Source organism: Engystomops pustulosus, chromosome 4, assembly GCF_040894005.1.
Source record: "Engystomops pustulosus chromosome 4, aEngPut4.maternal, whole genome shotgun sequence".
NCBI classification, from domain to species: Eukaryota; Metazoa; Chordata; class Amphibia; order Anura; family Leptodactylidae; genus Engystomops; species Engystomops pustulosus.
The window spans coordinates 148,045,591-148,068,476 of NC_092414.1; the positions used below are offsets into that span (position 1 = coordinate 148,045,591).

At 39.1% G+C, this 22,886-nt stretch overlaps 1 protein-coding gene across 1 annotated transcript in view; it reads left to right on the forward strand.

The window, feature by feature from the left end:
* KLF13 (KLF transcription factor 13) overlaps positions 1-21,615 on the forward strand; it is a 45,066-nt gene extending 23,451 nt beyond the window's left edge. Inside the window, exon 2 of the mRNA XM_072148028.1 lies at positions 16,836-21,615. Coding sequence (XP_072004129.1) covers positions 16,836-17,128 — 293 coding nt within the window. The 3' untranslated portion in view covers positions 17,129-21,615. The remainder of the gene's footprint in view (positions 1-16,835) is intronic.
* The last annotated feature ends 1,271 nt before the right edge of the window (positions 21,616-22,886 follow it).

Here is a 22,886-nt window from a genome sequence, read left to right on the forward strand (position 1 = left end):
AACAGTATTTCAATACTTGATATCAATACGATACTTTCAAGGAAAGAAAAAAAGTATTATTGGAATGTTTATGTCACATGTTGCATTTACATTGCATTTAGAAATGCAATGCAAACGTCTGGGGGCGGGGTTCAGTCTGATCACGTTTTCATTTCCATTGAAACACATGTGATCAGTAACGATCACCAAGTGATTTGGCAGGAGAGCTTTAGTGCTTTATGACAGTGTAATATGTGTTGTAAAGGTTATTCTAGGAATGTTGATACAAAATAGTATACTAAATAATATAATTTAGGGCTCAAATAGATGGGTGTTTTTGATGTTCGGGTGCTATCTTTTTTTGCAGACTGCAAACGGATCCACTTTATCTGGTGGGTCTGTTCATTTCTTTGTCCATTTTTCTCACAGATGTGCTGGCAGAGAAAAAATTGCAGCATGTGTTACATGCAGACCATGTACATCTATAGAAGTCAATCGATCCGCAAAAAATTGGTTGGCACGTGCATGACATCTGTATGCAGAGTGTTATTTCTTTGAATGTTACTAGGCAACCAACTGGGCAGGGCAAGAAAGGCATTAGAAACTCATCAGCTTTTTTTTGCATATGTGAAAAAAAAAAACGGGTGGTGCACGGATACAATATGGACTGATCACAGACATCACGTCCACATTTTTGGCAGATGATAGCAAATACGCCTGTCTGAATGAGCCCTTATTATTTGTCTTTACATTTTTATTCATTTAATTTAACTGTTTTATATGCTTAAAATATTATAATCTCCATAATAATAATATCAAAATAATAATCTTCTCAATAATTATAATCATATCAATAATTATAATAATCATCTCAATAATAATCTCTGAGAAAATCTCTCTCTACACTAGTGCATAAAGCCTGTGTCACAATGTAACAGTGATGCTCTTGGTTACATAAAATCCTCCCATAGATAACCACTAAGCCCATAGCCTAGTGGACAGAGGCTTTGTCTCTCTATACCACGTGGATTTTGTGGGTTCAAATCCCAGTGCAGAAAAGAATTTAATTGAATTGGAGACCTGGGGAAGCCCTGAGAGATGTAGAGACTCCATATATGGACAGATGGTGATCTTTCCCTGTTGACTTGGTCCCTGCTCTGCCGCTAACCCAACACTTCTATGCAAAGGATTCCCTGCCCAATGTCTTCTCTACAGACAGATACGAGTAGTCTGTAGTCTGTGGAAGTCATTCAGTACCACAAGTAACAGAAGCCTGGTATTAAACCGTTCTGGCTTTGAAAGTATCACATAAGTACCAAGATTTCGATGCATCATACAACCCTAGTATGGAGTTAATAAAATCTCACCCAATGAAATTAATAGTGGATAACACTTAGGTATTCAAAGAGTTTGGGCACCAATAAAAAAAGTTTACCAGGGTAAAGTCAATCCCTTAATAGGGTTATCCATATTTTACTTCAACAGTGCACAGCCCCCTGACCCAACATGGGAAGTCACAGGAAGTCCCAAGTCCTGTCACTGTCCCATTGTTGTAACATAGTGAACACCACTGGCACACAAATTGTCACAGATTACACAGACAACGTGTGAAATGTTTGGAGAATACAGCCAGACACTGTGAGGACTGCAATTTCTCTGCCCTATGTTTACCTTCATTCAGAGCTCTAGAAGTTCTTCATGTTGCCTGCACATCCAGGAATTACACACATGAACGCTAAAAGAGAACCACTGGTGTCAGAGATGGGGTATACAGGTCCATCTTTAAGAGAGGAGGGTTTATTTCATACCAATTCAGTGGAAAGCCTTTATAAATGTGAAAATCCATAAGCGCCATGTATGAAACAACAAAGCAGATCAACTTTAGTCATATGAGATATGAAAGGTCAATAAATCCATAAAAGGAAAGGTGACAATAAAGAAAATTAGCTGTGTAATAGATGAACTTTTCTTTTAGAGGATTAAACGGCTGGGATGTTGTTGAGTGTGAATATAGTACATTATAATAATAAAGAAAATTATGTTTCTTTTAAGAACAAAGAGATGTAGTTGTGTAATATTTCATGAAATTCTCTGTTATTGCATAACCGAAACCCAAAGTAAACCAGCTCACCTACCTAACACCAAGACAAAACAAGAGCTCAGTTAGGGGAAGAGTGTGCAGTCCAGACACGTCCCGCTCTCTCGGCTAATTGTAAATGTCATGTTTTGCTAGGAGTGGAGGGGCGAGACAAGCCAAGAGCTTTTTATTGTAGAGTACTAATTCACCGAACACTGGAAATAATCAGTCACCTCGAGGCTGCTATTGAATTTCATTGTCCTGGATCATTACAGCCTTGGTTTCACTCAAATTGTTTGGTTTTTGTCGCTCTTGACTTTTCTTAAAGGGATTGTCTGGCTTTATGCATTTTGCATAATAATGGCCTATCTTGAGGACTCCACACCAACAACATCTCTGAGCTTTCACTGGACAGAGCTGGAAACAGAAATGTCTAACTTCTGTAGGGTAGAGGAAAATTGACAAATTTGGAAACAAAAGAATTTTCTTGTGGGTGTACTCTTCATCAGATCCGGGACTTTGTTGACTTAGTTTAGGTATATGTGGTAGTCATGCGCTGTCATTTAATGAAACTGTTGTAGCATTTGCCCTGGAGCTTGGGAACATGAAGTTATGTTAGTGATGTGACTTGTAGAGGTATAGGGGTAGTACCAAGTTTGCATGTAATTCCCTATCCACAGGATAACACTAAGATTTGGGATAACTCACAAACTTGTTACAACGAATTCTCTCCATTCTGTGAAATAACAATGTTGCAAAAACTGTAACAATGTAGCCATCTATACACAAGTTTGGGGTATACAGGCCCTGGGTAACATACATGATAGGTTCTGTAGGTATAACCCCAGCCAAATTTTTTTTCGTCTCTGTGACAATTGGATTTTAAAAAAGTTGGATTGTCATAAGAACCAGGATTAACAATAAATCTTAATTACAGACACCTGTGATAACTGTTACAGCTGTTTATTGTAGCCAAGGACTAAAGTACAATAAATCACCAATATCCAGAGGTCTGTCTGTAACTAGGGGTCGTATGTCATTTGGGTGTTCTTAAGTAGGGGTCCCCCTGTATTAGGTAAGGCTGGGTCCACGGGCCAGTGATTTTGTTTTCCCATGCACAAGAGTTGGTTGTTATTATGAGGGCCATAAAATAAAAGCCACATCATTGTTATCATTATTATGGGTATGAACACGTCCTTCCTTAGTAGCCATCTGATACCTGTACATGTGGCAATCATTAGAACGTGAAAACAAGCCCTGTGCTTGCGTTATGTATAGATCGCTTGTATAAGCTGCTGAAATGTAATTTCGACAAGTAGAGAAAATAATTGTTAACAACCTTGTTCCTGAAATGTCACACAGGCAAAATACTGTATAATATAACCCCCCCCCCCCCCCCCCCCCCTCCATACCAGGGCACTTCTCCTCACTTTACCATTCTCCATGGTTCTTTAGCCGCCCCATCTGGGAATGATTATTCCTACAAATGTTCGCTATTTACCATGCAGCAGTAGTCAGGCGCTACCCAACAGCTGTTCTACAAAAACAGTCTATGTTTCATGAACTTGAATGCACATTATGTAATAGGTAATGACTACCGTTTATACGTTTAGTTCACTTTAGGTAACTCAGTCGGCAACATTGTGAAAAATGCATAGATTTACAGAAAACTGGGAATTCTTGCTGGCCAATGAAATGCTAAATATAATGCTAATGCACTCCCATAGACTGTGTCTATGGAATAGGTCAGGTTGTTGGGGTGTAGATGCCCTGAGCCTGGCACATGCAGTCACTGTATAGAGCTAAAGGCACAAAAAAGACTCAACTGCACCTTTACCCTGGATGTAGATCCCGATAGGAGTTCATGGTTCTTCTTTACAGTTAAAGGGGGTGTTCCCATTTCAGCAAATAAATGTTCTTGTTTGTAGATTGAAAAGTTATTCAAGTTTCCAATACACTTTCTGTATTAAATCCTCATAGTGTTCTAGATCTCTGCTAGAGAGCTTCTATGTTTACTTCTAGTAGCACAGATATCTGTCCATGGTCACAAGGTGCACGGCTTGTTATATCACACAGCTCTGATACTCATAAGCCGTGCATCTGTGTGACCACATTTCTGTCTCATAGTGTTCTAGATCTCTGCTTGCTGTCATTCTATAGAGAGCTTCTATGTTTACTTCTAGTAGCAGAGATATCTGTCCATGGTCACAAGGTGCACGGCTTGTTATATCACACAGCTCTGATACTAATAAGCCGTGCATCTGTGTGACCACATTTCTGTCTCATAGTGTTCTAGATCTCTGCTTGCTGTCATTCTATAGAGAGCTTCTATGTTTACTTCTAGTAGCAGAGATATCTGTCCATGGTCACAAGGTGCACGGCTTGTTATATCACACAGCTCTGATACTAATAAGCCATGCATCTGTGTGACCACATTTCTGTCCACTAGAATAACATTCATTTGCCGAAATGGGAATACCCCTTTAAAGTAGTGAGATCTTTAATCAATTAGAATGCAGGAGATACATTTATAAAAAGTGGGGGTTTTCTAACAGTTTCGTGTTTGTAAAAAAGTTAAATTAATTTGTACATGGCTGCAATGCCTGGTTGTGGCTGCCCTGGGAAGGCAGCTGATTTTTTTGGTATGTAGTGCTTAAACTTGTAATGAAAAAAATGATGCCATATGCTTTATAAGTGTGGATATTTATGCTACTATGCCTCTAATTGAGATTGTTGAATTGTGGCAATATATTGTGTAAATGGCTGAAATAATTTTATGCATGTCTCACTTTCCGACCTCTAGCAGTTCCTGCAATCATACATAATAATGTAAACCGTGACAAAGGATAGCTGCTTATTAGGGCACATTTTGTTTCTGTAAAAGGAAACATTGTCCCATATCAAATACAAAGCTCAAAGTTACTTGGTGTGTATGTGATGGGGGAGGGGGATGGGAGGATCAGCATTTAGCTGAACATTTTCAAGTTCAGGAATCGGATAGTTTAATCTACCAGTCATCACCTGTATAGATTGGCATACCAGCTAAATTATGACATACTGCAAGGAATTTAAGAACAGAATCAAGTGTAACCTGGAAAACCATGTCTGAATAAAAGCATCCAGACACCTTCTAGTATAGGTGGGCGTATGAGAAGCTGTAGTGTCTTAAAAATACTATTTAGCATTTTGGCCTAGTGATTAATATCCTTTTAATATTACAGACAGAACTGGCATTACAGACAGTCCTCGGGTCACATACAAGATAGGTTCTGTAGGTTTGTTCTTAAGTTGAGTTTGCATGCAAGTCGAAACTGTATATTTTATAATTGTAACCCCAGTCCAAATTTTTTTGGTCTGTGTGACAATTGGATTTTAAAAATGTTGGGTTGTCATAAGAAGCAGGATAAAGAATAAATCTTAATTGCAGACATATTTGATAACTGTTATATAACTGTTATAGTGGTTTATTGTAGCCTAGGACTAAAGTACCGTAAATTACCAAAATCCAGAGGTCCGTTTGTAACTAGGGGTCGTATGTAAGTCAGGTGTTCTTAAGTAGGGGACCGCCTGTATGTTAGAAGTATCCGCAAAATTTCAGTAATTTAAGTAAACGTTACAACTAGGCTATGTTCATATGGCGCTTTTTCCCTCCATTTTAAGTATAAGCCTGGAGGATTTTCTATATGACTGTAAATGGAGGGCAGCAGCATATCCCTTTTTTTGGGGATATACAATGGAATATGTCTTCTGGTTTGTCTCCAAACCCCTGAAAGTAGGAGGCGGAGCAAAGTCTTGGTGTTCAAGTTGTCTCTCAATGTTACATCACTGCGGAAACACCCATAGCATATGTTCTGCAGAGACCGGGAATGGATGTTATACAGTTGCACCCGTCCCCCATAGGTGCCTATGGTCTTCACTATGCGTAAACTGCTCTCTCCAGCATACACCAGAATTAAATAGCGCAGTCTGCTCTGGATGTGACATATATAGCTACCTGGTGGACACAAAAAAAATGCCTCTGGTCTGCCAATACATGTCTATGGATACATTTTAGTGTATTTACCAGGAACTTTCTTAGTGTATACAGTACATGGCCAAAAAAAAACAGGATGTGAATAACATAAATGACACTTAAATAAAATGAAGGCTTCAGAATTAAGAAGCAATCTGAAATATTCTCAAAGGGATAGGTAAATGTCAGTATCCTGTACAGGGAAATAGACAGTCTGTGAAATATACTTTTTCATATCGATGATGGCACAAAGTTTGGCGTTACTCGGACTAGTTCATTGCATAGGTTTACTTTCTTATTGGGAAACTATATAGACAGGCACATAGAGTGGGCTTACTTTCTGACTGGTTTGTTTATGGGAGAACTTTTTGAGTGGTGTACAATGTATGATGGACACTGTGTATATGTCTCATAGGCATCGTAATAATAATGTAATTATATGGAGTGTGGGAGGAAACCGGAGGACCCGGAAGAAACTCATGAAAACACTGAGTGATAAACTCATACAAACTCTTTGCAGATGTTGACCTGGGTGGGACTTTAACCCAGGACCCCAGCACTGCAAGGCTGTAGTGCTAACCACTGAGCCACCGTGCTGCCCATAATCATACAATGGAGTTACTATCTAACTGCCATTTATGTGCACTTTGCATGTGGTATCATTTTGTGTGGGACACTGAGGCAGTGAGTGAGGGCTCTGTGGCTGGGTTTTGAGGATGATATATATGGTGTTATTTCTGTTTATAAGGTTTTATACACATGATAAGTCTAGTGTGACAGCACACAGCTTCACTAAATGCAATACCTTCTAATGTAATGCCACAATGTATCGTATCAATATTTGTAATGTATCAACACAACTGATTTTTAATTGACCATGTGCTCGTTCCTTTAAAAAGTAGTTTGGGGCTTAGTCTAAACTGTTTTTGACAGAACCCTTGTATAGAGCATTCAGAGCATATGACAATAGTTGAGACCCCATAGTATACAATAATACTGAAGACTCCAAGTGCATAAAACTACTAATACTGGAGACCCACAGAGAAGACAAAAAAAATTAAAAATACTCTCCTGGCTACTCTTCTTCTCCCAGCACCACACAGCAGCTTATTCTCTCCTCCATGTGCCACTCTGTCTCTCACTGCAGCGTGACCTGTTCGTTCAGGTTTCTATGCAGAGGGGAGGTGTGAGGAGCGCACCGGACCCTGTGTTCGCCCGGGTTATGGCTCGGTCAAGACCCCTTAGGGAAATTGAGGCGATAGAGTTTGGCTTTCCGACTCCACAACCCTGGTTTTGTGAAACCCCTCCAATTTGCCTTATACTGACTTTACATTGAAGATCTGGAAATCATTTGCAGCTAATCTGCCACATCTGCACATGGCCTTGGAGCATGTTCACACAGTGTCCTTTCAATGGAAGTTTTTGGAAACATTCTTTAAGCCAAAACTAGAATAGTCTTGAAAAATGCTAACCTTTTCCTTTATAGTTATACTTAAGGTACATTACGCAGAATATTACTAAGTGCTATTGAGATCTATCCATATAAAGAAGCAGCTGCTTACCACTTTTACATATGCAAAACACATTTTAAAGATTAATATTGTTGGTCGTGTTCCTTGAAGTATGTATAGGTTTTGCACAATGAGGGTCCTGTTGACAGACCATTGACTCACTTATGCAAACCACAGTCCTGGGGCTCTGAAATCAGACAGCAGCAGCTTGTTCTTTTGGTTGCAGGGTTTTGCTTTTAGAGGAAAGGTGCCGCACCCTTGTCTGTTTAACCCTCCCCCACCTTCTGCACTTATTCTCACTGTCCCATCTGTCTGTCTAGCCCTTTCCCCACGCAGAAAAAAGCAGCTCATTTGTGTAGATCTATACCAGACATTGCCTTAAAGACTTTGTTGATATAATATGTCCATCACTGTGTAGTACTGCTAGTTCAGCAGGTTATGCTGTCTCTCTTTTTTTCTTTGCTTGTTTTAATATTGGTTAGCAAAAGATTTAACCCCTTACTGGTCTTGGATAGGATGCATGTCGATACTGTAGAAGCAGCACCACCAACATAAAATGTCATTCTTAGTGAGGCATTTGGGCAATGTTGACAACTAGACTATAGCAATAGTATAACATTGAATACCTAATTTTTCCCCATTAAATCAGTCCTGAAATAGTTACCGTAAAAATACATGGTCTGCACAATCCAGATTACTACCTTAAAGGGGTTTCCAAGATTTAAAAAAATGTTTTATGTTTTACTTCTCTGGCGCCTCCGTTCAGCGTTTAGCTTGTTTGAAAGACTTTTTCTTCATTGCTGGAAGTGTAAGCAGCTGTGTTAATAATTTCACAGCTGCTTACACTTCCAGTAATGAAGAAAAAAAGTTTTAAAAGCAGCCAAATTCATGGTGACATGTAAACGCTTCCAAAAAGCGCCAGGTGTGAACGCACCCTCAGGACGCATTCACATGATGCATTGTGTCAGGTTTTTTTTATGTGTTCTTGACACGTTCCAAAGGCCAAACACATGCTTATAGAGGACCTGTCATCTCCCAAAAGACCCCCACCAAATATTCCCACCATAATCCTCCCCCCAGCAGCTTTCTATTCATGCCATTTATTAAAAAATGTATGTTGTGAAAGTGTGTTTTAATCGATCCGACCTCTTGCCAAATAAGAGGTTGGATCCCCCGCATCTCGTGAGCTTCAGTCGGCCTTATGCATGAGGGGGCCGCCCCGACACACCCCCTCCACGCCCTCGTCAGCTGCCGGCTCTATGCGAGGCAGTGATCCTTGTGAGCGGCCACGCAGCCACTGTCTGCCATGTTCTACATGATCTGGAACCACATCTGTTACCTCTCCGTGTCCCTCCCATCAAAGGAGACAAAGTCTCCGCTCTGGACACACTTGGAGCAGGTTACACAGCGGGCAGCGGTTCACCGCCATGTACAATTACCCTCTCCACGCCAATTAGACTTTCTTCCAGACGGAGGTTAGAGAGCTATTCTACCCCAGGCCTTTATTACTGGCCTGGCTGATGGATATATAAAGAGGCTGAAGCCGCTTGATATATCTGGCATGATAAAAGGGGGGGGGGGGGCAGTATTTTCTCTGAATATAAATCACAGGAAAGGTATGTATGGAAAGCTAATAAAAATATCTAACAGACAAAGTTCATTTTGCATGGCCACGGTACATCCATTTGGCATCTCTTTTTCCGGTTTTAATGGATGAGTTGCAGTGATACATCAATTTTAGACACATGCATTTAGTGCAGTCCTGTTCTGTCTGTTAAAAAAAACCTTTTCCATTATTCACTGTGGTGGGTATAAGCCCTTAAAGGAAATCTACCATCAGAATCACTGTTGATAGACCCCTCACGCTCTCATGTGCGTCTGATGCAGTGGAGCCCAGTGTTTTGTTTTTTATATCCAGTACTGCAAAGAGTTTTTTAAAACTCCCCTACTCCATACAGAGAGACAGTGATGGACAAGGAAGATACTACTGTGCATGCCCAGGATTTGCACAGAGTCGGGTGATGTCTCTTGCATTGTGCCTGGAGTAGGGGGAGGACGAGGCAGGCGGCAAAGGACTAGAGGAGTGAATAAATTAAAAGACGGCAGAGCAAGGAGGGGTTTTACATATTTTATAAAACTCTTTCTTATTCAAAGTTTTAAGGGTCAACCATAAGTGATTCTGATGGTAGATTTCCTTTAATAGTTAAAGAAGTGTTCCCTAATGTACAATCTGAAAACTCCTTTAATAATTCCATTATTTATGTAGATTTAGAGGTAAACAATAAGATCTAGGTGTATTTTTTTAAGTATTACTATGTTCCTAAAACCTGCAAAAGGGACATGTAAAGACACAAAATGTAGGTTATGTATTTTATTATGTCTTTTCAGTGGAGCATGCTCTTGTCTGAACAAGTCCTTTAGTGAGCAAACTGCTAACTTCTAAAGAAAGCTTTCTTTTTGCCAGCAGACTTGAGTACCTGTGACAAATTATTATTTTTTTAATTTTATATACTTATTAACAGAGTTCACAGTAAGCTTGAGATTATTTGCATTGTGCTTAGTGTACGATGTATGCTTAGCTGGACAATAAAGCATTCCATAAATGAAGCAAATGTGTGAAGAACATCAGTCACTGCTCCACAAACATAAAGACTGCAATAAAAATACCACATGCTCCATGTGAGCAGCAAGGCACTTACAAACTTAATAGGCACTACAGCCATTTCTTTGCAGCACTTCTTGGGCTAATCTGAAAAATTTGAGCTCAAACCACCTTAAGGGATAGAGCTGGACAACGGCTTCTTCTCAATTGCTTCTATCTTTTAGTTACACTTTGAAAAACTGCCATGTTTTAAAACCTATTTAGCAAGTTAGGCCTCCATTCACATGTCATTTTTGCCTATGGCTATGAAGTATCTCACAGTATGCTCATAGTGGGATATATTGTCCTTTTCCTCCTCCTCCTCTTTGAAATCAGAAGGGGGATTGAACATTGTCAGGAACTACGGTAGTTATAAGACCATATATGTCTTTATATGGACAGTTACATCCCTGAGGACCTCTCTGAACGTACTCTCAGCGAAGGCTGGAGGATGGATGCAATACATTGTATTCATAACCCTCTTCGCCTACAATGGCCTCCACTGAGCGTATAGGTCAGTCATCAGGAGGGAACAGTACTGAACAGCAAATACCATGCCGTCAAACTGATTTTAATAATTTAGAAGACAAATTATTATCGGTTTGTGGTTTCAAAGTTATGTTTCTGTTCACATTAAAGGATCACACATATTACTATCAATTGTAAGGTTAAAGATTAAAAAGATTTAAATTAAAAAAACACATTCAAATTGCCTTCTTTCCCATATCAAAAAACAAACAAATCATAAAAACCTTAAACATATTCAAACATCATAGCGTCTAAATGTGTTTGATCGGTCAAAATATAAAAATAATAATCCCATCTGGTGAATTCGAGAAAAAAATATGTCCAAAAGTCTGAATTATGTGCATTTTCTTAAAACTAATTTTCTAGTTTTTTACATTTTTTCCAGTTGAAACCTTAGGACTGAGGTCTGTGCTCAGTGCCCCCTGGAGGCAGGTCTCTGGAGGTCAGACTTGAAAACATACAGAAAGCTCCATAACATGCTGGGCCTTAAAAATCAGGTGTAATGCGAGACTAGACATCTCCACCAAATGGTGAACAACAAACGTTCTTCACAAAAAAGGGGGCAGGTTCTCTATAGCAAGTATTTCTCTCCAAAACTCTTCTAGAGAATTCCACAGTTGGACAAGTCTTTGACATTGTCTATAGACAACTTCTGAAAGTTTTTTGGGGGGAATTTATCATGCCTTATACATCGGTTTTCTGGAAACTTTTCATCACCTTCATGCCCACTGGGTGGGCCAGGTCGTATCTGCTAAATTTACTATAGGTTGGCACTGGTTATAGCTGAATTTGCGGCAGATAGGACCTCTCCGCTCACATGGATATTACAGTTTCTGCTCTTCTACATATAAAACAGCAGACTATAATGGGATGCTGAGGACTGGATGAATTACACCATTACACAATATGTTATACCCATTGCATCAGTCTGCTTGGAGTTTATATTTTGAGCTTCCTAAAATCCATACAGATGTTGACTTAAGAAATATTTTTATTAATAAAAAAAAAATTAGTTCATTATTGTAAAATTATAATCTTCAATCTTTTAGCTAGAAACTGCAAACAACCTGTTTCCCCTATGTCTAGAGTGTTAATCAGCAGCTCTCTGAGGCCTACCCTTATGTATTACATGAAGTGCAGGAAAAGTCATTGTTGTCCCTAGTTGACACTGAGTCAGCAGATTTTTGAAATAATTTAGTCCTTATGCAAGTTCAAAGGCTGTGCAGAAAATGTTTGCATATCTCTTACCATTTCAAGTGGCTAAAAAAGGACACTTAAGTAACCCCTTATCATGTATCAGGCACGGAGAGAAACTTGGCAGATTTTCAGATGTGAGATAATATTGAAGCATTCTCCTCTACACAACTGCAAGTGGAATGTAGTTACCGACAACTTACAGAGGAACTGATCAAAAGGGTTGTCCAGCCTACGCAACTCTTTTCATATACAGTGAAGCCTCCCGAAAATACTCTAAATTGCCTTACAGCTTAGTCTCCTAGGGAAGTTGTCATGTCATAGAAAACTGCCAGAATGCATATTATAAAGAGGAACTGAAAATGTTACTGAGGAATGTAATATGGATAATTGAAATTAACGCAAAAAAAGGTTGACTTTAAAGAAAACATGCGACAAGTTCCAAAAGCACTGTACTGACTTGTGCCCACACTGTTTTTAGCTTTAAAAAATCTATAGTTCCTAGTGGCAAAAAATTAACTTTGTAAGACATAACATGGCCCACATCTCTGACAGCTATCTTCCCCTTCCCTTCAACTGGCATCATCCGCTACTACAGTTTTAAAAATATGCTAATGAGCTGCAGGTGCTCAGGGAAAGGTGTTTTATTGCCTGTGCTGTCGGTGCCTGGAGGGTCTGCAGCAAATGAATGTCATTCACTTATTTCTATTGATCAAAATGCAAAAATCACCCTTTTGCAATTGCAAATTTGCCCACCACCTCCAACCTCAGATCCTGTCCGGCAGCAGCAAAAAAGTTGATAGTTTTTGCAGAATACGTGAATTCATATGTAGTTTGTCTAAGTACAAGCTCAGCCCACCAGTTGTACATAAGAATTCCACTATAATGTTCATCAGAATGTGCTGCTATTGCTTTAGCAGCTGTGCATTTGTAGAATAGCCTATAATAGTATATACATAACAAGTGATCACTTGATACATAATTGCAACAACAAACTCCCAAATAAGGAGAGATTGTTTCCCGAGTTGCCTAAGGCCGGAAAAGAACTGATTAAGTTGCCAACTCTATACTGCTGTCATGGAGTTTCCAATAGAAATGATATCACTGTAGCGTTGCCATAGTTTGCTTGTCCGGGAAATAAATCTTCTTGACAGTGTTATGGAATCATTATATCACACGGATAATGGAATATGCATGAAAACCATTTAATGTATATTTCATGGCCTCTCAACAGCTACTGGAAATGATGTTAGAAACAGCTGTAATCTTGCTAATTGATATGGTCTGCAGGTTACGCCAATTCCAACTAAAAGGGGGGAAGGATTTTGTGGTGAGGTGACCCAGCTGTGTGGTGGAGAAAGTCCTGCATTTTGTCTCCCCTGTGCCCTTCCAATGCTTGACTGAAAGCCTGTATAATGATGTGACACTCCTGGTTATGGCGGCCATGCACTCTGCAGCCTGTGTGTATGAGATATTCTTATACACATGACTGACAACCTGTATAATGATGTGACACTTCCAGTGCTGGCTCCTCTATGTGCTTTGTATTGGTGCCCCCTGCAGTCTGTGTATGTATGAGATACTCCTATACACATGGCTGACAGCCTGTATAATGATGTGAAACTCCTGGTGCTGGCAGCCATGCCCCCTGCAGCTTGTGTGTGTATGAGATACTCCTATACACGTGACTGACATCCTGAATAATGATGTGACACTCCTGGTGCTGGCTCCTCTATGTGCTTCCTGGTGGTGGCAGCCACACCCCCTGCAGCTTAGGTGTATGTGATACTCCTACACACAAGACTGACACCCTGTATAATGATGTGACACTCCTGGTGCTGGCTCCTCTATGTATTTCCTGGTGCTGCAGCCTGTGTGTGTAGAGTGATTCAACTGCTCCAGGATGCAACCATGTTTATAGCAGAACATGTCAGTTGTAGCTGATGACTGTTTCTCTCACATGTGTATGGTAAAACATTGCATGTCAGCAGATAAAGCACAGACACTAGCAATGCTTTACTATACATTACACAAAGACATGAGGAGAGGGTAACATACCATTTTTTCTCCATGTGCCCAGCCTCTTTTGCATAATAAAGAAAAGATGATTTTAGAGTGCATGAATTGACTAAATAAAGGCTGGAATCCCTTGTGAGCTGCTCCAACAGGTAGTGGTGACAGAAATAGTGACAGAGACCTGATGACAGGTGTCCTTTAATAGCTAATTTTGATAAGAGACATAGAAAGCTCCAGCGGCCTTTTCTGCATCTCCTCTACCTTACTTTCCCCCTTCCTCTCCAAAGACTTCTATGTAATTATATATCTCTTTTTTGTAGAGGGAGAAACATGCTTTTCCCATACTGCATTCACTGTTAAGAAAGTCCTTAAGGAGATTAGGTCAACCATGTACACTTCAGAGGACTTTAGCTACCCTTTAAAGTGAACCTGTCACCAGGAATGGCATTTTTAGCTGGTGATAGGTTCCAATAGGCTATGCTATGCTGATTATAAAAATGCGTTTGTCTGCATTCTGAATCTTTTCAGTAGTTTATAATTTCAATTCACATTACCAGGCTCCCTGCGGTTCTGGGGATGGGGGGGGGGGGGGGGGGCGGATAGGACAGCTGCAGCCTGTGTGTGCCCGTGTCAGTCTCCTCTCCTCTACACTCATACAGCTCCCTCACCTCTCCCAACTTCCTGTCATGTGCATTGAGCAGGAAGAGGTGGAGGAGGAAGAATGCCACTCGCCGCACGTTGCTAACAAACACTTGTTTAACATCAGCATAGCATAGGCCAGTAATGGCAAACCTTTTAGACACCGAGTGCCCAAACTACAACCAAAACCCACAAATTTTTCGCAAAGTGCCAATGCGACAATTTAAGCAGTAACTTATTACTACCGGCTCTTTCACAAGTTTAAATTGTATAGGTATCCGAGGACACCAATACAGTAGAAAGAAGGAGAAGAAGTTTGGATTATCATTGTAGCTTGCTTCTAGGGTCCTGGTCTGCCTGGGACTGCAAGAGACCTTGAGTCCTGTCTGGAAAACTCTACCCTGGGGTGATGGCAAGGGTGCCCATAAAGAGGGCTCTGAGTGCCCCCTCTGGCACCCGTGCCATAGGTTCGCCACCACTGGCATAGGCAATTGGAACCTGACACCAGATAAAAAATTACATTCCTGGTGATAGGTTCCCTTTAAATAAGGTAGGGGGCAAGTGTCTTCTGTGGCACAATCCCTTTAAATTCATAACACAAATGCAAGTACAATTACCATGAATACAATAATTGACACTGTGACTTTGGGCACCAGAAATCCAGAAATACTGTTCCTAGGAGCAGTCACTTATAAAGGCACTAGTGGTGACTGGTGTTTTTTGGGGGTATTTTGGTGTTTTAAGTAGCCTTCACATTTCTACATTTTGTTTAGTTTCTCATTCAGATGTAGCAATTGCAGTTAGTAATGTGGGGAAACTCTGAGAAAACTTAGATAGTAAACTGAAACCACATCCTTTTTAGGGGCAGTCTCTGCTATCTGTACTACTATAGGAAGCTGCCAGGTTACTTTGAAGGCAGTGGATCTGATACAAGCCTTAGATGCCACATAGTCTGCCTTCCTGGCATCTCACCTATGTTTAGAAAAGTGACTGAAGAGAACCGGATAGGAGTCACCCAAGACTGCATAATGTGTTTGCTTAGGTGTTCTACCAAGAGATTTATTTATGGTCATTAAAAAGAGCAAAACGTACCGTCAGCAGATGAGATTATTTGCTTAAGGTGTTGTTCATATTGCGGTATGACATGGGCACCAAAAATAAAACACTTAGGTTTAATATGTCATGTTGTGCTTTATTTAGAGCGTTGCCATAATAAATGATTATGCAGTAAAGTGCTATGAGATGTACATTATGGGGCAGATTTATCAAGCTGTCTGAAAGTCAGAATATTTCAGGTTGCCCATTGGAACCAATCACAGCTCCCTTTTAAAATATGAGGACTGGTAAAATTAAAGCTCAGCTGTGATTGGTTGCCATGGGCAACTAGAAATATTCTGACTTTCAGACAGCTTGATAAATCTGCCCCAATATATCACTTACTGCAGTACAATCCCTCTGTGTACAAGCAGATAAAATAAAATCCACTATTCAGCATGAAAATGTCTTTTCCAGCCATACAAATTGGAATTGAGTTAAGTTCTTATAAGAGTTGTCCCATCTTTAGAAGTTAAGCCATATCCACAGGCTGATCGATGAGCGGTTCAACTTCTGGGACTACTACCGATCCTAGCGGTTGACATTCACCAATCAGCCTGTGGAGATAGGATAACTTCTAAACTAGGAACAAGCCCTGTTAAAACATGCATGCTCACCAACCAACCATTCATGTGTGTGCGTTAGTAGGATTCTTGTATTGTGCACTTGTTAAAAACTTTTTTTGGCAGGCAGGTGTAGACATACAGCTATGAGGCATCTCATACACTTACCATGAAACAGGACTTTTTTTTTTACCATCTTTACTATTCATAAGCAGTAGCAACATGGTGGGAAGTACAGTGCTTCTGTGCTCAAAGCATTGAAGATGTGAGAAAAGCACTTTGGGTGAGAGAGAACACTCACTATTAGCTGCAGCAGCTAGTATACTCTAAGTCTGTGTTTTTGCTTCTTTCTCAATTGGATTATACACAGTTTGTTTAAAAAGTTAGTAGATGGGTCATAAGGTCAACTCCATTAAATAGGCAAACTATGTATTGGTATCCTTTCCCTGCAGCAAATACGTGAACGTTCTAAAATAAAAAGTGAAATATGTACACTACTTCTTATATAATATATTGTGTGTTTTTGTGATTTTAATAGTATTTCTTCATACTCACAACATCTTTACTACTTGTTTCTCAGGTGAAAGACCTTTTGAATGCAGCTGGGATGAGTGCAACAAGAAATTTGCCAGGTCAGATGAACTTGCCCGACACTATCGCACCCATACTGGAGAGAAGAAGTTCTGCTGTCCTATCTGTGAAAAGCGTTTTATGCGTAGTGACCACCTGACTAAGCATGCCCGCCGCCATGCCAACTTCCAGCCCAGCATGCTTAAAGGGCGAGGTGGTATCAGCTCCAGGAATGGCTCGGTCAGCGACTATAGCCGCTCTGATGCATCTAGCCCTGCTATAAGCCCAGCAAGCTCCCCCTAAAACTACTTGCACTGGACATTAGCACTTTGCTTCTGCTAAAGTGGAACACTTTGGGAAATGAACTTTTTCTTACCTACATTTAACTCTTTTTTTAAAATTTTTTTGTTGGTATTATAATTTTTTTGGTTCGTTTTTAATTGGTTTGAAGATGACTAGAACAAAAAAATACCATTTACCAATATACCAATATAAGGATAAACTTCCAGATTTCCTTTTCCTTACCTTTCTAAACATTCTTGGCTGCCTTTCTATTGGATTTCCAAAATCCTCTTAACAAATCTGTTTTGGATCTCCAGAATTATACAGGTTACTCTGTGCTGAATCTTCAGAATTCAGTACTTCCTCAGTTGTCTACCTCCAGATTTCCATATCTTTTCTGTTTTATATATACAAATACTTTACTATATAGATAACTTTAGAATCCCATACTTTACGTGTGTCCACAGCTATGAGTCTCTGTACCAGATCTCAACGCCATATTTTTTTTTCCTATGTGGAATATCTCCAAAGCCCATTTTTTTTTACAACCCACCTCCTTAATCTGCTATATCTCATGTTTGTCTGAAATTCATCAAAAGCTGAATATATTCTTCCAAAAGGACTACGAATGGTATATGAACCCATTTCTCTTCACCTCAGGACTCGGAAAACTTGCACAAGAGCGTTGGTCCACAGCTTGCAGTTCAACAACATGGACTCTCACGTCCTATTACAATATTGCCCTCTCTCAGGGATTGTCCATTGGTTTAAGAGTACAATGAAGTCACACCTCTACTGCAGCCTTATACTATGTGAGGTCCTACTTTTTTTTTTTTTTTTTTGCACTCAGTTTTTTCGTACATTCACAAATGGGAAGTGCCAGTCCTAGGATACAGAGCCCATTTAGTGTTGTGGTAATTCTGCTTTTGTCATATTTTGCAGTTGTATGTATATATTATTCCTAGGCATGTCCACACTATTTTCTGCAAAAATTGAGTGTTAATGCTCAAGGGCTGTACCTTATACTCTACAACAGGAGCATTATATTTTACAGTTTACTATAGATTCAGCACTTTTTGCTTATTATCAGGTCTTAATGGAATAGCACCGCTTACCGTGTCACTTGTGATAAGTGCCTGAGAAAGCAGCACTGCCAGTAGGGAAACTACAGCGGTTGCCATTACAGACAGCATTTAATAAAAATGATATCCATCATTTATATCACTAGCGATACTAGTGGTGATGGATATCGTGTATGATCTTTGTACCAACGTACAATCTCGTATCTGTGGTTATTATCTGTGAATGGAAAATATGGAGGTTCTACACACAACCTCGTCTGCTCTCACACAGCTGCATCTTGTTACAGGGTATCAGTATCAGAATTATTTCATTTAAGTTTGTCTGGACTTTAGTGAGAGCTAGGGCTCAACAGGTTTTGAGTCTGTCCATGTAAACAATGATTCCTTTCACTGACTACCAGCAAAAATCAGAAATTAGTTATTGTAGAAAGTTTCAGAAACTTCTGCAATGATCAATGTAAAGTTACATAAGACTAGACCCATGATGTGTAAAATAACTAGGGCATCACTGTCATCCACAAGAATAGTCAATTGCATGTTATCGGTAGGCGAAGCCATGCTCCTTATACAACAATGATGGTGCACCTTTTAGAGGAATCTTGAGGACACCAGTACCTTTGAAAGAAGGTGGGAAAATGCAGATTATCATTGTAGCTTCCCTACAGGGTCCCCTTAAACAGAAACGGGGGCAGGAGCTCTAATTATAGTGTAGCCGTATCCACACCTTCTTGCTCCTCATCGAGTCCTAGGAAGCCCAGTGAGTGTTGCTTTAAAAAAGCAGCACACCATGGGCTACCCAATACTGCAGGAGGATGCTTTGAGTCACTCAACCTGTCTGGGTTGATGGACTGAGCGCCCACAGAGATGGCTCTGAGTACCACCCGTGCCATAGGTTCACCACCACTGCTGTAGACCTCCTTACTTACGGTTGTGCAATAAACATACTGCAGCTCCATTCACAGTCTCAGGCCATATGTACATGGATGTGTATATATCATGGGTCCACGGTCTGTTGTTTGTGGCCCGCTCACACACTGAGAACTTTAATATTATATAAAAATATTACAGCCGTCTCATACATAGGGCCTTGGAATCCCCTACCGTGTGTATGAGCCCATAGAAGAACATGGAGATGTGTGCTAGCCATTGAAACAACAGCAAGGACATGTTCCTAAATAACGTTCATGTGCAGGGAGCCTGAGTGATAGAAGGAAAGGAGTACTTGTCTAGTTTGAGATTACTACAGTCTATTCCATAAAGTAGTAGTGCTGCTTTCTCAATAGTTTAATCCATGGCTTCTCAGACTTTTTGTATAGAACCTCACCAGCCAAGATAAAATGGTGCCAGGGACTTTCTACTAGTAGTCAATGTCCATGCCAAAGTGAAAAATATTACTCCGTTTATCTCTCATTTGTCTCGTGAACCCAGTATATAACATTATCACACTAGACAATTATATTGCTAAACCAGAGATTCAGGCATCTGGAGAAAGACCCTGTGCAGCATTCAGTCTCCACTTATCACTGGTGGGACTTCTTTACAGATTGAGAAGAAGTGGTTTAATGAAATGTGTCTAGGAGGTGGTACTTATATGGTGCACCTGTATACTCATGCAGGTTGTGCTTTTTCTGACAAGGCCTGCATAGTTCTCTTAGGCCCGGGCTACATGTTGTACTCTGACCATCTGTAGATATTAGCGGCGTCAGCTGTAATATTGCATCTTGCAAGCAGACTCCAGTCACCCTATTACTCCTGTTGGGAACAAGGTGAAGTGTAGCTCGGGCCTCAGTGAAGATTATCATGCGTTTGATTCCATCCGAATGATTTTTATGCATTTAACTCTCCGCTTCACTACTACTAGGTATTGCACTTTGGGCTTTTGAGTGTGTTTTGTGTGTTTCTATATAAATATATATAAATCTATATAAATCTAAACATATCTATACAACAGTAAACTGCAATATGGTTTTGTAGCAGGATCTACGAAGCCACACTTTTCATTCTCTGGTGTTCGGATACCCATTGCATCTTACCACTCTGTAGATTAACAAATCATGAGCTCACTTTATGTTCCTTTTATTATATGTTAGAAAGAATACTATACATTATGTGAAATTAGAGCCTTAATGTCTTCTTGTTTGTGAATCGTTGTTTTGGTCCAGGGAACAAATGTTATCAACACATAAGTGTAGCGTATGCAAAATGTTTGTTTTAAGATAGCTGTACAGTACTACTAAATCATTACTAAGACTATACAGTCACTTCACGTGATCAGATAGGAAGGATGTTCTTATAAGTGGATTACAACAAATATAAGAAATTGGTAACTTTTAGTAACTGATTACTCAGAGATATTTTACACATCTTCTACTTGAAAGAATATTTGGTATATACAGGTATGGGGGTTTAGTATCTGGAACACTTGAGACAGAACAGACCACAGTTTGGAACACCAGACCTACCTTAACCTACATTTGCCTTAGACGATTTCCCCTAGGAACATAGTATCAGTAATAATACAATGACAAAATCAATAAAATCTAGCAATAATATACAGAAACCCCATGCTTGTACATACATGATATCATTCCCAACTAGAAATTTGGACAAAGCTCTTGGTTGAACTAATCCATAAGTAATGATTTACTGACACCCAAATTGAATGGAAGACCTGCTAAAATTTTGAGGGTATGTTATTTTCAAATACGGTATATAGCTATTCACAATTGTGAATTATTGGAGGTCTTTAATGTCTTACTTTAAAGTCTTTAATGGTCTTACTTTAAGAGGGTATTTTAGCATTGAAGGCAAAATTATTAAAATGATACAGTTTAACCTGTCTATTATTTTCAGCTAGTCCTACTAAAGAGCACAATGATGGCATTGACCATCACATCCATATAGAATTTTAAGCATCCGTATGGGTTGGCCATGTCTCAGTTATGCCTTTTCACAATTAAAAAAAAGGATGTTGCCTGCTTACTAAATTATGGGACTAGTTATAAGTGATTAAATATTTCCTTATTGGAGCTATTTGTGATACTGTAATGTGTCTTTAATAGACACACCTCCAGTGATCAACTGATATGTGGGATTGCCATATTTATGAACAGAATTGTCCAGGTGGGACAATCCCTTTAAATTTACATATTTTTACATAAAATACAATTGGCAGTAATTGCTATAAACTAATTCATGCTATTCAACCTGCAATGCTAAAAATAAATAATAACTTTGGGGACCAAACCATTAAAATTTTATGTTTACATTTTTTTAAAAAAAATCTCAGTTATTTCTTTAATAGTTTGGTCCACAAAATAAATACACTTGTTAAGAAAACAAAAATGTAAAAAAAAAAAAGAAAAATTCTGAAAAAAGGAGCCTGAACATATTTATTGGTGTTAATTGTTGGGTGTATGCAGCATGGTCTGTGTCATTAAAGCCATAGGAGTTTTGTCCAAAACAATTTCGCCAAAGTCGTTCTACGCATGTGCATCATTATAATTCTAGTTTAGGAGCGGTATATACGTACTTTTACTCATAACAGAAATACAGTTTTTGCAAAGAATAACAAAAAAAGAAATAACTTTTTGACACAATCATAGGAGCTCTTTCGAAGACCCTTCAAGGGAACAATGTATATAGTACAAAGAAGACATAATAACTTGCATGTTCAGTCCACCCTTATATGTTGTATGTTATGTCTATGTGGTTTTTGCTTTTACAAAGTTTCATACTCTGCAGAGTGGCCATTTTACGTATATGAAGCAATTTTAAAGAGAGATATTTTACAAAGAAACAATAATAAACCTATAGTAGGGCATTGATACCTAGCATTCCATATACTTTATATTTGGGCATTCAGGTTCCATTTGTATTTATCAAAGCAGGCATTTTGTGCAATCTCTGTTTTATTATTCCTACTTTATAATACAGATTGTTTTATTATAAAAATAAGTTGCTTTTTTATGTTTACTGCAATTCAGTTTAAATTAATTTTTTTTTTCCGGCAGTATTTCTCCTATTAACAGTTTTTGTCTTGTCACTTTTAAAGGGAGCCGTTAGGTCTGTCTAAAGCAATGAACCATGTTAGTCACAATGTCTATGTGGCTGGATGACATTCCAACGGGCAGGGAATATTGCATGCAGGGAAAATATACGTACGCTTGTGTATTATTATTATTATTATTATTATTATTAGAAATTAGTTACTTTTCTTTTAAGCATCAACAATATTCAGATTTAGTTTTGCATTGAAGCCGCATGTGTAGCATTTTTTTATGTTTCGATTTTTGTTGATGTTATAGTTTGGGTTGTTGTTACATATTATATAATAAAAGGCATCCCTCTTTTCTTAGGGTTGTGACTGTCTTAAAAGGCTTGTAGTTTTGCATTATATAAACCTGTAAGAGAAAAATGTAGTTTGCGCTAGGCACAGTGACGTAATATGTCATCAGAGATGTTTGTGAAATTATATAGAAAGTCATTTTTAACGGAATACTACCCATGTTTCTATCAGATATTGCCAGATAATGCATATATATATATATATGGGATTTGTACATAGATTGATGGTAAGAGTAACACATTGATAGGCTGGTTGTTATACACAATCAGTCTGTTGAAGATGAGCAGTCTAATGTGATATTTTCTAAGAAATCCATAAGTGCAATATAACAGGAAGTCAAAAGATCTTT